The following is a 14,977-nucleotide window of genomic DNA, read 5'->3' as shown; positions in this document are numbered from 1 at the left end:
CTTAAGATTTATTTATGCAAGTTTGAAGTATCAATTATCTAAACAGTTTTGTTTGCATGTTTTCAGGATGTAGAATGGTGAATTCTAGCTGTCAATATACTCCTCCCCTCTTAACCACGCCCCCGCCCCCGACCACGCCCCCCACCCCCCACCCCATCTCCCGAAATCGGAGGTCTCAAGGTTGGCAAGTATGCCAATAGTTGTCTTCTAAAATGTAATACTTCCATCAGTACACTTTATTATAGACAAAAAATTATATTATAATAATGTCAACAAAATGTCTTTGTGTATACAGCGTAGTACTGTTCTTAGGAATCGAACTTTGGCAGTGTAGTTATGGCAAATCTGAGAATCCACACGGACCGGAAATGACAATCGCAATATTTTAATTTTAATAATAATTTATATAATTAGCTTTTGTACACATGTTCACTACATGTTCACTCGGTATAAAACAGCACTACAATATCAAGTTATTTAAAAAAAAAAAAAAAAATTCAAATAAGTCCCGCCTTTTCCGTCACGTAACCAAGATGGCGACTTTCGAGAACAACACAATGGCTTGAGTCCAGTACAACATTCGGGTACTGTCATTATTTTATAAATACTCAAAAGACGAGTGTAGGTACGCAAGTGCACCGATTGAAACACTGACTGGTGAGTCAAATTACTCATTTGCTCAAGCCTCTGTTTATAGGGAATGTATTATTACTGTATTGAATGTATTAGATGACATTTTGACGTGTTGACTGTATTGGTACAGTATTCCATCCATTCATTTCCTACCGCTTATCCCTTTCGGGGTGGCGGGGGGTGCTGGAGCCTATCTCAGTATTGAGGGGAGTCTCCTCAACGTCGCTCATTGAATTAAAAAATCAATTCAATCAGTGACTGGCTCCCAAAACAGCACAGTTTGAACATGCAACATGCCTTTTTAAAAAGAAAAATACATTTTTAGATAAGAAATATTGTATGTAAAAATACAATAGAATGTACTACAACCAACAGTAGTTTTATGAAACTATGTAATAGTAGTAATGTACAGTATTTACCTTGGAGAGCGGACTTCTACGGTATCTCCTTAAAGCAGCTTCTCCATATTTTCATGGATAAATGTCCTGCCGTTTTGATATCATTTTGACATCTTTGGCTAGACTCCTTTATCAAATCGACTACACACATGTTTATCATTTATTTAATTAATTCAATGAATGTCATCCACTTCTTCCTCTACGGACTGTCCTTCACACTCACTTTCTTCTTCCTTTTTCGATTCCGCATGCACCTCCTGGTACCCTCAAAACCCTCAAATCTAGACTCCAAACATCCCAGAACAAGCTAGTCAGGTTACTTCTAGACCTCCACCCCCTCAACTCCCCCCAAAATGGATTAACTCGCTGGAATAAAAAAGACAATATAACATACAGCCATAAACGTGAAAAGTGCAATATATTTATCTGTACAGTAACCTATTTATTTATTTATATATGCACCTTATTGCTTTTTTATCCTGCACTACCATGAGCTTATGTAACGAAATTTCGTTCTTATCTGTGCTGTAAAGTTCAAATTTGAATGACAATAAAAAGGAAGTCCAAGTCTAAGTCTAAGATCACACCTCACTCCTACCCAGTTCTCCGAAGTGGGCTGGCTCAGGGTGGAGGACAGAGTAAAACAACTTGCACTGAGCCTGGTCTATAAAATTCGCTACACCTCCCTGATACCGAAGTACATGACAAACTACTTCCAGAACGTAAATGACCGCCATAACCACAACACCAGGGGGAGCTCTACTAACCACGTTAAATTAGAATAGATTAAAATAGATTCCGATCTAACAAAGGTCTTAACTCATTCTTCTTCTATGCCACATCAATATGGAATGCACTCCCAACAGGTGTAAAAGAAAGTGCATCTCTATCCTCCTTCAAAACCGCACTAAAAGAACACCTCCAGGCAACTACAACCCTAGACTAACACCCTCCCCCACCACATCCCATCTCCCCGGATTGTAAATAATCAAATGTAAATAATCAAATGTATATACTTGTTCTTATGCTTTCTGAGCTCACTATGTTCTCTGCTCACTGTACATATCCTACCAAGTCAGACCTACACTGTGACAATGTCCATTTCTCTGATGATACAATTGTTGATGACTGAAGTGCTGATATCAACCAAACCTAACCCCCTCCACATACCATCCCCCGGATTGTAAATAATTCAATGTATATACTCTGATGATTAACTTGTGTGATGACTGTATTATGATGATAGTATATATTTGTACCATGAATTGATTAACGTGAACCCCGACTTAACAAGTTGAAAAACTTATTCGGGTGTTACCATTTAGTGGTGAATTGTACGGAATATGTACTGTACTATCTACTAATAAAAGTCTCAATCAGTCAATCCAATGGTGGGGAAACAAAGCTAGCTATTAGCTAATGCTAGCAAGTAAGAGCAGATGTTTTGGCGGGAATGCTTGTATCTCAAATTTTGGCTTGCAATAGCCGAGAGACAACACTCAAAAGTCGAGGATCCACTGTAAAGGTTTTGTGATTTCCCTACCTGTTCCAGGTTTTGGTGTCCCGTCTCCGCTCCGCTACGATGGCTCAAGCCCATTTCGGTTTGAACGCAGCAGAGTTCAGCTGTTCAATATGTTTGGAAGTGCTGAAGGACCCGGTCAGCATCCCGTGCGGTCATAGCTTCTGTCAGAGCTGCCTGACAAGCTACTGGGACAGTCAAATGGTCTGCAGCTGTCCACACTGCAGAGCCACCTTCAGTCCCAGACCGACCCTGGGCAGGAACACCTTGCTGACAGAGATGATCCAAAGACTGGCGGCTGCACAGTTAAGTGAGGGTCCATCTGCTCCTCCCCTCTACCAGGACCCGGCGTTCTCCATGACCCAAGGCTTTGAGCATCCCACCTTTGACGTGTCCTCAGTCCATGCAGGGAGGACCTTTGGGGAGGTGCGTAGATGTACACGAACCTTACAACTGTATGTATTAACATTTTACAAGTGACAAGTTTAGGAATAGGTACCAAATCCCATACTTTTTGGCACCATCCGCCGGTACGACCGGTCACCGATTCACGTAAAATCCAACGGTACCATGTTTTGGTACCTTGGTTGCATGTGACTAATCGACTCTGAACACACTTCACTTTCCTGCATTCCACACCCCCACCTTGGAGCCCCACGGTGCGCAGAGGATTCTGGTAGATGTAGGTTGTTTTCAGAGTCGACTAATGACCGGCGGAAAAAACTACACAAGTTTTTGTTTGATACTGTTAGGCGAAGACTTTGAAACCGAAATACCAGGGTATCCACAATACTGTCACAGCCCTACTAAATACTGGTTTAATATGTAGAAGTAGTAGTAAAAGAAAAGAGAAAAAAAAGACATATACGTCAAAATGCCTAATATTGGTGCAAATAAGTTTATCTCTACTGTGAATACATAAATATTGTATAGATGGAAACCAATTTATTTATTTTTTATTTGTATTGTAGTTTCTTCCTTATTTTTTTAGTATATGAATGAATGAAATAAGTTTATTTCGGTCATATAATCAACCATCAACCATTTTGTGTGAGCAGTTTAACAGTACAGATTAGACATATTTAACAATCATACACATTTACACACGAAAAGAAAAAAGAATGACCGAAAAAGGAATAGGCTGAAGCCAAAGCTTATATTTGCCTATCCTATATCTTCACTGAAAATTAGATTGCCTGAAACATCGTTAAAAAAAATCAATCGGATGAAAGTAATTGTTAATATATTTTAAAATTTTCAATTATTTCACCTTTCAAGGTTTTCTTAAACCCTAAGAACTACATGTCTTCAGCTCATCACTGAGCTTGTTCCACCATTTAACTCCTAAAACTGAAATACATTTGTATTTTATATTCCTTCTTACTTTACCTATTTAAAAAAATCAATTTCCCCCGTAAATTATAGTTTTCTCCTCTTAATTGAAATAACCTAAGAATACAAGCTGGAAGGCTGTTCTTTCCTCGAAACATAATTTCCATTGTTTTTAAAAACACAATATCTGAAAATGTTAACACATTAGAACTTATAAATAATGGATTGGTATGTTCATAGTAGCACGCTTTGTGTATTATTCTAATGACCCTGTTTTGAAGTTTAATTATTGGGTCTGTGTTTGTTTTATAAACATTTCCCCAAACTTCAACACAATATGTTGAATATGGAAAAATAAAAGAATATAACATATGAAGACATTTCTTATTCAGCATGTGTTTTACTTTATAAAGAATAGCAATGGATTTGGATATTTTTCCCTTTATATATTTAATATGCGGTTTCCAATCTAATTTAATAATTAATTAGTTCACAATTTCAGAAGGGTTAAAACCATTAAAAATCAGTTCCCAGTGGCTTATTTTATTTTTCGAAGTTTTTTTCAAAATTTTACCCATCACGCAATATCCCTGAAAAAAGCTTCAAAGTGCCTGATTTTAACCATCGTTATATACACCCGTCCATTTTCCTGTGACGTCACACAGTGATGCCAATACAAACAAACATGGCGGATAGAACAGCAAGGTATAGCGACATTAGCTCGGATTCAGACTCGGATTTCAGCGGCTTTAGCGAAATTGAAGAAGAAATTGAAGCTATTGAGCCATATCGGTTTGAACCGAATGCAAGGGAAACCGACGAAAACGACACGATAGCCAGCAACACGGGAGAAAGCAAGGACGAATTCGGCGATCGCCTTCTAACCAACGATTGGTATGTGTTTGTTTTTAAGTGTTGTAATGTTTTTAAGCTAAATTATTGGTAAACACAGTTCATGTATAATAATTTATGTAAAACCGCGAGTAATGAATAAAGTTTTCATCAATTAATATATTCTGTAGACATACCCTCATCCGCTCACTTTTCCTGAAAGCTGATCTGTCCAGTTTTGGAGTTGATGTCAGCAGGCCAGGGAAACTAGGGTCGATATTCTTCTCTTGATCATCTTCGGTGGCATAAGGGACGGTGTGAGCAAAGACATCCAGGGGGTTTAGCTCGCTCGTCTGCGGGAAAAAACTACCGCCATTGCTTGCCGTGCTACCGAGGTCCTTTGTCCCTGAATTGCTCACACACTCATAAAATATATGACTGCCATTACGGTTATATTATTTACATGTTCATTTATTTGTGGGGGAGAAAAGAAGCAATGTTGATGTAGTTTTCTAAAACCACTGCAATAATGTATTTAATAAAACGTCTATAAATAAACTAATACATTGACAGCTGAATACTATGGTAAGAATATATAGTTTGATACATATATGGTAGTAAAAAAGTATTATTTGATTTCTTGTTGCCATAGAAACATTTTGAAGAAATGCGTAGAAACATCGGCGAGCAAATTACGGAGAAAGAACGTGAGGTTCAGCAGCTGAAACAAAACTTGAAGTCTTTCTCTGTAAGTAATAAAAACCACACGTGTTACCATCTGTCCATTTTGGACATGTTCTGATAATAACTAAAACATATGATGTACCATATTTTTAAGCACCGCGCCAAGGAAGCAGTCAAGGATGCCAGCAGGATCTTTGCGGAGCTGCAAATGTTTTTGGAGCACCGTCGTGTGGAAGTGAAGGCGCTCATCAGGGCTCAGGAGAAGGCGGAGTCGACTCGCTGCGAGAACCTGCTGCATCGCCTGGAACGACAAATCTGCCAGCTGAAGGAGCGAGACGCCGCGCTGCAAGGATCGCAGGATCAGCATCTGATCGTAAGCAACAAATTCTGACCTTGGGCCGTTTTTAATCAACAGTAATGGGATCTTCCAAGGTTGTTTGAAGGGTTCTTGATCGACTTGTGTGTGCAGAATACGTTTTGCAGTCCAGCAGCAGAAGAACGTTCTCTGACACTCAATCCTCACGTCTCCTTTGGCGGCGTGAGGAGATCCATCTCCGACATGAAGGAACACCTGCAGACTTTTTACCACGCACAGTTTACCAACATCAGCGCCGCAGGTGTTTATTGTAAACACTAATGTATTGTTATTGTTGATTATACTGACCGCTGCACTACAATAGTTTGTTGTCTTTTCACAGTAAAAAATGTCAACATGCTGCAGTCAGAGAAGTCAAACAAAGGTGAGCATAAAGTATCATGTTGTACGCCATGTTTATATTTCTCCAACTTATGTACATAGTTTTCTATTGTTTAACCAACAGGCCCAATGTTTTGAGATTTTTATGCGCCTGCTGTGAAGCATGCTGTTTCCATTATAACATGCTAACATTTTATGTTCGCTTTTTATCAAATGTATTGTATTCAAACCTAAAAACATGGCTTTTGAAACTGTGTGCCATATTAGTATTAGAAGTTGCCAACTTCTAATATGTTAGCATGTGAACGTTAGTATGTTAATGTTTTATGCTCGAATTGTATCTAGGTCCGCTCTGAGATCGGTAGGTTGTGAGTTCAAACCCCGGCCGAGTCATACCAAAGACTATAAAAATGGGACCCATTACCTCCCTGCTTGGCACTCAGCATCAAGGGTTGGAATTGGGGGTTAAATTAACAAAAATGATTCCCGGGCGCGGCCACCGCTGCTGCTCACTGCTCCCCTCACCTCCTAGGGGTGATCAAGGGTGATGGGTCAAATGCAGAGAATAATTTCGCCACACCTAGTGTGTGTGTGACAATCATTGGCACTTTATCTTTAACTTTATTCATTTAAATCTAAAAATCATTGATTATGATACTTGGTGCTATCTTGAAGTATGCTAACTTTTCCTGTGTTATCATGCTAACATTAGCATGCAAACATTTAAGCGAGTATTTTAGCAAATTTTATTAATTTAAATTTAATAATCATGGATTTGGATACTTGGTGACACCTTAGAAGTACCGTATTTTTCGGATTATAAGTCGCAGTTTTTTTTCCTAGTTTGGCCGGGGGTGCGACTTATACTCAGGAGCGACTTATGTGTGAAATTATTAACACATTACCGTAAAATATCAAATAATATTATTTAGCTCATTCACGTAAGAGACTAGACGTATAAGATTTCATGGGATTTAGCGATTAGGAGTGACAGATTGTTTGGTAAACGTATAGCATGTTCTATATGCATACTTGCCAACCCTCCCGGATTTTCCGGGAGACTCCCGAAATTCAGCGCCTCTCCCGAAAACCTCCCGGGACAAATTTTCTCCCAAAAATCTCCCGAAATTCTGGCGGAGCTGGAGGCCACGCCCCCTCCAGGTTTATTGTTAGGCACTTTCATTAACGTCTTCCCAGCGCGGCAACAACACATAACAGCAGTCACGTTTTGTCTACCGTAAAGCAGTTAGTCTGCCGTAAACAGCAATGTTGTGACACTCTTAAACAGGACAATACTGCCCTCTACTGTACATGCATATGTGACAATAACATCTACGGCTTTTAGAGAGTGCAGTGCACAACTGCGCACACAACAAGGAGACAAAGCGGAATGCATCATCAGAGAGGGTGTTCAGCATGGTTAGAAAAATAGTGACAGAGAATAGAACAAGGATGGACAATTCAACCCTTAACTCAACAATGAGTACATGAGTGTTATGTGTGTGTATATGTGTAAATAAATGAACACTGAAATTCAAGTATTTCTTTATATATATATATATATATAGCTAGAATTCACTGAAAGTCAAGTATTTCTTATATATATATATATATATATATATATATACATATATATATATATATATATATATGAAATACTTGACTTCACCAAGTCAAGTATTTCACATATATATATATATATATATATATATATATATATATATATATATATATGTATGTGAAATACTTGACTTGGTGAATTCTAGCTGTAAATATACTCCTCCCCTCTTAACCACTCCCTCATCCCACACCCGACCACGCCACCCCCCACCTCCCGAAATCGGAGGTCTCAAGGTTGGCAAGTATGTCTATATGTTATAGTTATTTGGATGACTCTTACCATAATATGTTACGTTAACATACCAGGCACGTTCTCAGTTGGTTATTTATGCCTCATATAACGTACACTTATTCAGCCTGTTGTTCACTATTCTTTATTTAATTTAAATTGCCTTTCAAATGTCTATTCTTGGTGTTGGATTTTATCAAATAAGTTTCCCCAAAAAATGAGACTTATACTCCAGTGCGACTTATGTTTTTTTCCTTCTTTATTATGCATTTTCGGCCGGTGCGACTTATACTCGAGCGGCTTATAATCCGAAAAATACGGTACGTTAACTTTTGCGATGTTATCATTCTAACATTAGCATGCCAACCTTTAAGCAAGTATTTTAGCAAATTGTATTCATTTGAACTTAATAATCATGGATTTTGATACTTGGTGACATCTTAGAAGTATGTTAACTTTTGCTATGTTATCATTCTAACGTTAGCATGCCAACATTTAATGCTAGTATTTTAGCAAATATTAATTTGAACCTAAAAATCATGGATTCTCGTATTTGTCGCCATCTTAGAAGTAGGCTAACTTTTCTTATGTTACCATGCTAACATTTCATGCTAGAATTTTTGCAAATTTTGATCATTTATGCAAAGTCTGTCCAAAATTTTTGACTTGGGTTCAGTATTGGGCTAAAGAATTTGGCCAGGGGGCCTAAGCTGACTGCATGTAAAGTAACAATAGCCTATGCATTAAGTATATATGTGTACATATTTACTGTATATTAATATAATGATATATACTAAATACTATGATTGGATATTAAGAGTATGTGAAAATTCAACTCATACCTTGTTTACTTCTGTGACGACCTACAAAGTTTTGCAAACAATCAGAAACATCCAGCAGCTTAAATGCACCAAACATGGATAAGTGTAGAAAGTGTTTAGCTTTTTTTTTTTTTTTGCGCCATGAGTACGGAAAGTTGTTTGGATTGAGTCATATAAGTAAATGCTGTGCTACATACACTTCGAAAACACAATTCTTGGTCATTGACCTGAATTACTCACGCTGTCCACAAGATGATGGCCGTAGTTTTTGACACCCCTGGTTTAAACCAAAAATGAATGGTTTATGGATTTTGTATACTAACTGTTCCCATTATAATAAGCTAACAATAGCCTGCTAACTTTTTAGCTTCAATCAACCCTGGGACCAAAGGTTCGCAGCACACATAGTAGGCCCATTAAAATTTCAGTTGGAATTTGTTTGTTTTTATTATTTCTCTTTCAGGGCTTTCAATTCAGCATAAAGTACACAGAAGGCATACTTGGTAGTCGCGGTAAAAGTTAAACTACTTGGCTTTTGTCAGTTTCTTGAATTAAGAAAAAGTCTCATTTGTTTTAGAAACAAGGAAAAACAGTTTGACGATTAACAGCATTAAATTTAGATGTCCATGTTTGGATGTAAATCACATCTGAGCAGCAGAATGTACTAAAGTGTTTATTAAAGTAGTCTTGTGTCAACATGCACTAGACAATATATGTGTTAAATAAAATAATGTTTTAAAATCAAGTACTTTCACTTAACTTTTACCAACTTGTGTGAATTTAAATGTAGACTAGTTACTAATACTCTTATTAAATAACTTTTGTGATAAAAAGCCCAAGTTTAAACTGATACCATCAGCAGTTTCTACATATTTTCATGTATAAATGTCCGCCATTTGATAATATAACAATTTGCCAAGAGACAGGTTGTAAAAACTTGTGAGCTGAGGCACGTGTATCCTGAGGCACCACCATATACTGGTTATTATTACTCAATAGCTTAAATGATGAACAAAAAAACAAGACGTAACATGTAACAATTGGGTTTACTAATACTCAACTATTTTTTTTAAAGTTGTGAAATAACTTTAAAAAAAAATAGTCCTTGTACATGTAACATCCAGTTTATAATATAGTAATATAGCATCATAATACAGTGGAACCTCGATTTTCCAACTTAATTGGTTTGGACATTTTGAACACAACATAAGGTGCTATACTATACAGTACATCAAACAAGAGGGTGACTAATCAACTGTCTCTGTCAACAAGTCAAAACAACAAGCTGAAGTGTGCTGTATGCGCTTCTTTGTCACACACACACAAAGTCCCCCATGATCAAAAATCCTTAACTTTAACAACCATACAGTAATAAACAGTTTAAAAAGTAACATCCACTTACAGTACGTTAACATTGCAGAGGAGCAGCTCATGAGGACAGAAATGAGCAGACAGAGGAGGGAGGAGGTGTGTGTGCACTTGGAAGAGGCGCCGCTGACCAAGAGATAGTCTTCTCCTCCGCTGTGAAATTAATCCACTTTGACATTTTTGTCCAGCAAAGTCCAATCTCATCACTTTTAAAAGCTTGTCGTCGTACGAAGCCGGCTTCCTCAAATCACTTCAATACGAGCAGGCACAAAATGAATGAATGAAGCAGCATATTTGCCGCGGTCTAAAACTTTGTAAACTGAAATTTTTGCAAATAGAGGGGTTTGTAAATTGAGGTTCCACTGTACTTCTGTATCATAATGCTTTGTCTAAACAAAAGTAACGAGTCGGTAAAATTCATTTTATTTTGAAAATATACGAGTGTAAAATATGGCCCCCTATAGAAATGGTAAGATAAAATTACAAACCCTGTTTCCATATGAGTTGGGAAATTGTGTTAGATGTAAATATAAACGGAATACAATGATTTGCAAATCCCTTTCAACCCATATTCAATTGAATGCACTACAAAGACAACATATTTGATGTTCAAACTCATAAACTTTATTTTTTTTGTGCAAATAATAATTAACTTAGAATTTAATGGCTGTAACACGTGCCAAAGTAATTGGGAAAGGGCATGTTCACCACTGTGTTACATCACCTTTTCTTTTAATAACACTCAATAAACGATTGGGAACTGAGGAAACTAATTGTTGAAGCTTTGAAAGTGGAATTCTTTCCCATTCTTGTTTTATGTAGAGCTTCAGTCGTTCAACAGTCCGGGGTCTCCTCTGTCGTATTTTACGCTTCATAATGTGCCACACATTTTCGATGGGAGACAGGTCTGGACTGCAGGCGGGCCAGGAAAGTACCCGCACTCTTTTTTTACGAAGCCACGCTGTTGTAACACGTGCTGAACGTGGCTTGGCATTGTCTTGCTGAAATAAGCAGGGGCGTCCATGAAAAAGACGGCGCTTAGATGGCAGTATATGTTGTTCCAAAACCTGTATGTACCTTTCAGCATTAATGGTGCCTTCACAGGTGTGTAAATTACCCATGCCTTGGGCACTAATGCACCCCCATACCATCACAGATGCTGGCTTTTCAACTTTGCGTCGATAACAGTCTGGATGGTTCGCTTCCCCTTTGGTCCGGATGACACGATGTCGAATATTTCCAAAAATAATTTGAAATGTGGACTCGTCAGACCACAGAACACTTTTCAACTTTGCATGAGTCCATCTTAGATGATCTCGGGCCCAGAGAAGCCGGCGGCGTTTCTGGATGTTGTTGATAAATGTCTTTCGCTTTGCATAGTAGAGCTTTAACTTGCACTTACAGATGTAGCGACAAACTGTATTTAGTGACAGTGGTTTTCTGAAGTGTTCCTGAGGTCATGTGGTGATATCCTTTAGAGATTAATGTCGGTTTTTGATACAGTGCCGTCTGAGGGATCGAAGGTCACGGTCGTTCAATGTTGGTTTCCGGCCATGCCGCTTACGTGGAGTGATTTCTCCAGATTCTCTGAACCTTTTGATGATATTATGGACCGTAGATGTTGAAATCCCTCAATTTCTTGCAATTGCACTTTGAGAAACGTTGTTCTTAAACTGTTTGACTATTTGCTCACGCAGTTGTGGACAAAGGGGTGTACCTCGCCCCATCCTTTCTTGTGAAAGACTGAGCATTTTTTGGGAAGCTGTTTTTAATACTCAATCATGGCACCCACCTGTTCCCAATTAGCCTGCACACCTGTGGGATGTTCCAAATAAGTGTTTGATGAGCATTCCTCAACTTTATCAGTATTTATTGCCACCTTTCCCAACTTCTTTGTCACGTATTGCTGCCATCAAATTCTAAAGTTAATGATTTGCAAAAAAAAAAATGTTTATCAGTTTGAACATCAAATATGTTGTCTTTGTAGCATATTCAACTGAATATGGGTTGAAAATGATTTGCAAATCATTGTATTCCGTTTATATTTACATCTAACACAATTTCCCAACTCATATGGAAACGGGGTTTGTACTTCATTTACTTAAAGACTGAATGCTTTTCTCTGCTATCATAATTTTTCTCAAAGTTTTAATTGTATTCTATAATGAGGTTTACGAGGACTAGAGATGTCCGATAATGGCTTTTTTGCCGATATCCGATATTGTCCAACTCTTAATTACCGATTCCGATATCAACCGATACCGATATATACAGTCGTGGAATTAACACATTATTATGCCTTATTTTGTTGTGATGCCCCGCTGGATGCATTAAACAATGTAACAAGGTTTTCCAAAATAAATCAACTCAAGTTATGGAAAAAAATGCCAACATGGCACTGCCATATTTATTATTGAAGTCACAAAATGCATTTAAAAAAAAAACATGCCTCAAAACAGCAGCATGGAATTTGGGACATGCTCTCCCTGAGAGAGCATGAGGAGGTTGAGGTGGGCGAGGTTGAGGTGGGGGGGTAGTGGGGGGGTGTATATTGTAGCGTCCCGGAAGAGTTAGCGCTGCAAGGGGTTCTGGGTATTTGTTCTGTTGTGTTTATGTTGTGTTACGGTGCGTATGTTCTCCCGAAATGTGTTTGTCATTCTTGTTTGGTGTGGGTTCACAGTGTGGCGCATATTTGTAACAGTGTTAAAGTTGTTTATACGGCCACCCTCAGTGTGACCTGTATGGCTGTTGGCCAAGTTTGCATGGCATTCACTTGTGTGTGTGAAAAGCCGTAGATATTATGTGACTGGGCCGGCACGCAAAGGCAGTGCCTGTAAGGTTTATTGGCGCTCTGTACTTCTCCCTACGCCCGAGTACACAGCGGCGTTTTAAAAAGTCATACATTTTACTTTTTGAAACAGATACCGATAATTTCCGATATTACATTTTAAAGCATTTATCGGCCGATGATATCGGCAGTTTGATATTATCGGACATCCCTAACAAGGACTATGATCTACTATAGAGAAACATATGTGGCTAGGTCTATATAAAAGCCACATATTTAAAAGATGCAGTTAAGAGAATCGTTTCATAATTAATGTGTTTTTGCTGATGTCGAGAGATTGAATGTTCATTTTTAGGATGTGCGACAGTGAAGAAGTCCTACACTGCAAGCGTCGCCACTTTGGACGACAGAAGTGATCTGCTTCGATGTGAGTACCGGTAGTTGTTGGTTTTCTCACCAGTAACAGCGGCTCTTTCTTCCTCATGTCATCAGTATGCCTTTTCTTTAGATTTCCATCCTCTTTCCTGGGACCCTTTTACGGCGCACCAGGAGCTGTTGCTGACCGAGGGGAACCGTGCGGTGGGTCGGACAGGAGAGGTGCAGTCCTACCCGGTTCACCCCGAGCGCTTTGACAGCTGGGCTCAGGCGATGTGCCGTGAAGGTTTGCAAGGACGTTGTTACTGGGAAGCTGACTGGGATGGCCAGCAGGTGGCGCTGGGACTCGCCTACGAAAACATCAAGAGAAAGGTGACTAGCTTTGTTTAAGATGAGGCATAAACGACGATCATTTTTGTTTACAGTACAGAGGTTAGCAAATAGGTACCGTAGTGCTCTGGCTTGTAGGCTCCAGCATCCCCTTGAAGATCTTATGATTTGTTTGCGTTCAGGGGACGTCCAACGAAAGCAGGCTTGGACACAACAGTCTATCGTGGAGTCTTCTCTGCGGTCTTTCCTCTTTCACCTTCACCCATGGCGACGATATGGTCAGCATTCCCTCCGCCAGAATATCGCACAAAATCGGGGTCTTCCTGGACCACGACGCGGGAGCGCTGTGTTTCTATTCGGTGACACCTGCAGGAATCCAGCTACTGCACCAAATAAAGACCAACTTTGACCAGCCTCTGTACCCGGCTGTGTGGCTCGGCCCCGGGGCCTCCGTTAACCTCACCTGTGTTGACTGACATGGACATATAAGCTAAAGTCCCTCTAGTCTACAACATAGCATGTTCCACATATATATTTATATAGTAATATTACATTACTGTACAACATGTTGCATGCATATACAGTCGTGCTCATAAGCTTACATACCCTGGGAGAATTTATGATTTCTTGGCCATTCTTCAGAGAATATGAATGATAACACAAAAACCTTTCTTCCACTCATGCTTAATGGTTGTGTGAAGCTATTTATTGGCAAACTGTGTTTACTCTTTTTAAATCAAAATGACAAAAGAAAGTACCCAAATGACCCTGATCAAAAGTTTGCATACCCCAGTGACTTTGATCTGATAACATGCACAAAAGTTGACAAACAGGTTTGAATGGCTAATCAAGGTTCCAATCAATCAATCAATCTTTATTTATATAGCCCTAAATCACAAGTGTCTCAAAGGGCTGCACAAGCCACAACGACATCCTCGGTACAAAGCCCACACAATCCTCATCTGTGACATGTTTGTTAGTAATTAATGTGTGTGTATAAAAGGTCAGCGAGTTTCTGGGCTTCAGACAGACCATTGCATCTTTCAGCCAGTGCTGCACACATGTTTCTGGATTCTGAGTCATGGGGAAGGCAAAAGAATTGTCAAAAGGATCTGCGAGAAAAGGTAATTGAACTGCGTAAAACAGGAAAGGGGTATAAAAAGATATCCAAGGAATTGAGAATGCCAATCAGCAGTGTTCAAACGCTGATTAAGAAGTGGAAAATGAGGGGTTCAGGTAGACCTGCAAAGATTTCAGCCACAACTGCCAGGAAAATTGTTCGAGATGCAAAGAAAAATCCACAAATAACTTCAGGTGAAATACAGGACTCTCTGAAAAATTGTGGTGTGGCT

At 38.9% G+C, this 14,977-nt stretch overlaps 1 protein-coding gene across 1 annotated transcript; it reads left to right on the top strand.

The window, feature by feature from the left end:
- Positions 1 to 535: 535 nt before the first annotated feature.
- LOC133616715 (E3 ubiquitin/ISG15 ligase TRIM25-like) lies at positions 536 to 14,395 on the top strand. The gene is made up of 9 exons (XM_061976296.1): positions 536 to 657; positions 2,584 to 2,976; positions 5,366 to 5,461; positions 5,552 to 5,770; positions 5,867 to 6,014; positions 6,096 to 6,137; positions 13,276 to 13,347; positions 13,429 to 13,667; positions 13,808 to 14,395. Exons 2-9 carry the CDS (start codon positions 2,614 to 2,616, stop codon positions 14,099 to 14,101), a joined length of 1,473 nt encoding a protein of 490 aa, XP_061832280.1. The 5' UTR covers positions 536 to 657; positions 2,584 to 2,613; the 3' UTR covers positions 14,102 to 14,395.
- Positions 14,396 to 14,977: the final 582 nt, after the last annotated feature.

This window comes from Nerophis lumbriciformis, linkage group LG14, assembly GCF_033978685.3.
Source record: "Nerophis lumbriciformis linkage group LG14, RoL_Nlum_v2.1, whole genome shotgun sequence".
Classification (NCBI taxonomy): Eukaryota; Metazoa; Chordata; class Actinopteri; order Syngnathiformes; family Syngnathidae; genus Nerophis; species Nerophis lumbriciformis.
This window is presented reverse-complemented; position numbering and strand designations above follow the sequence as displayed.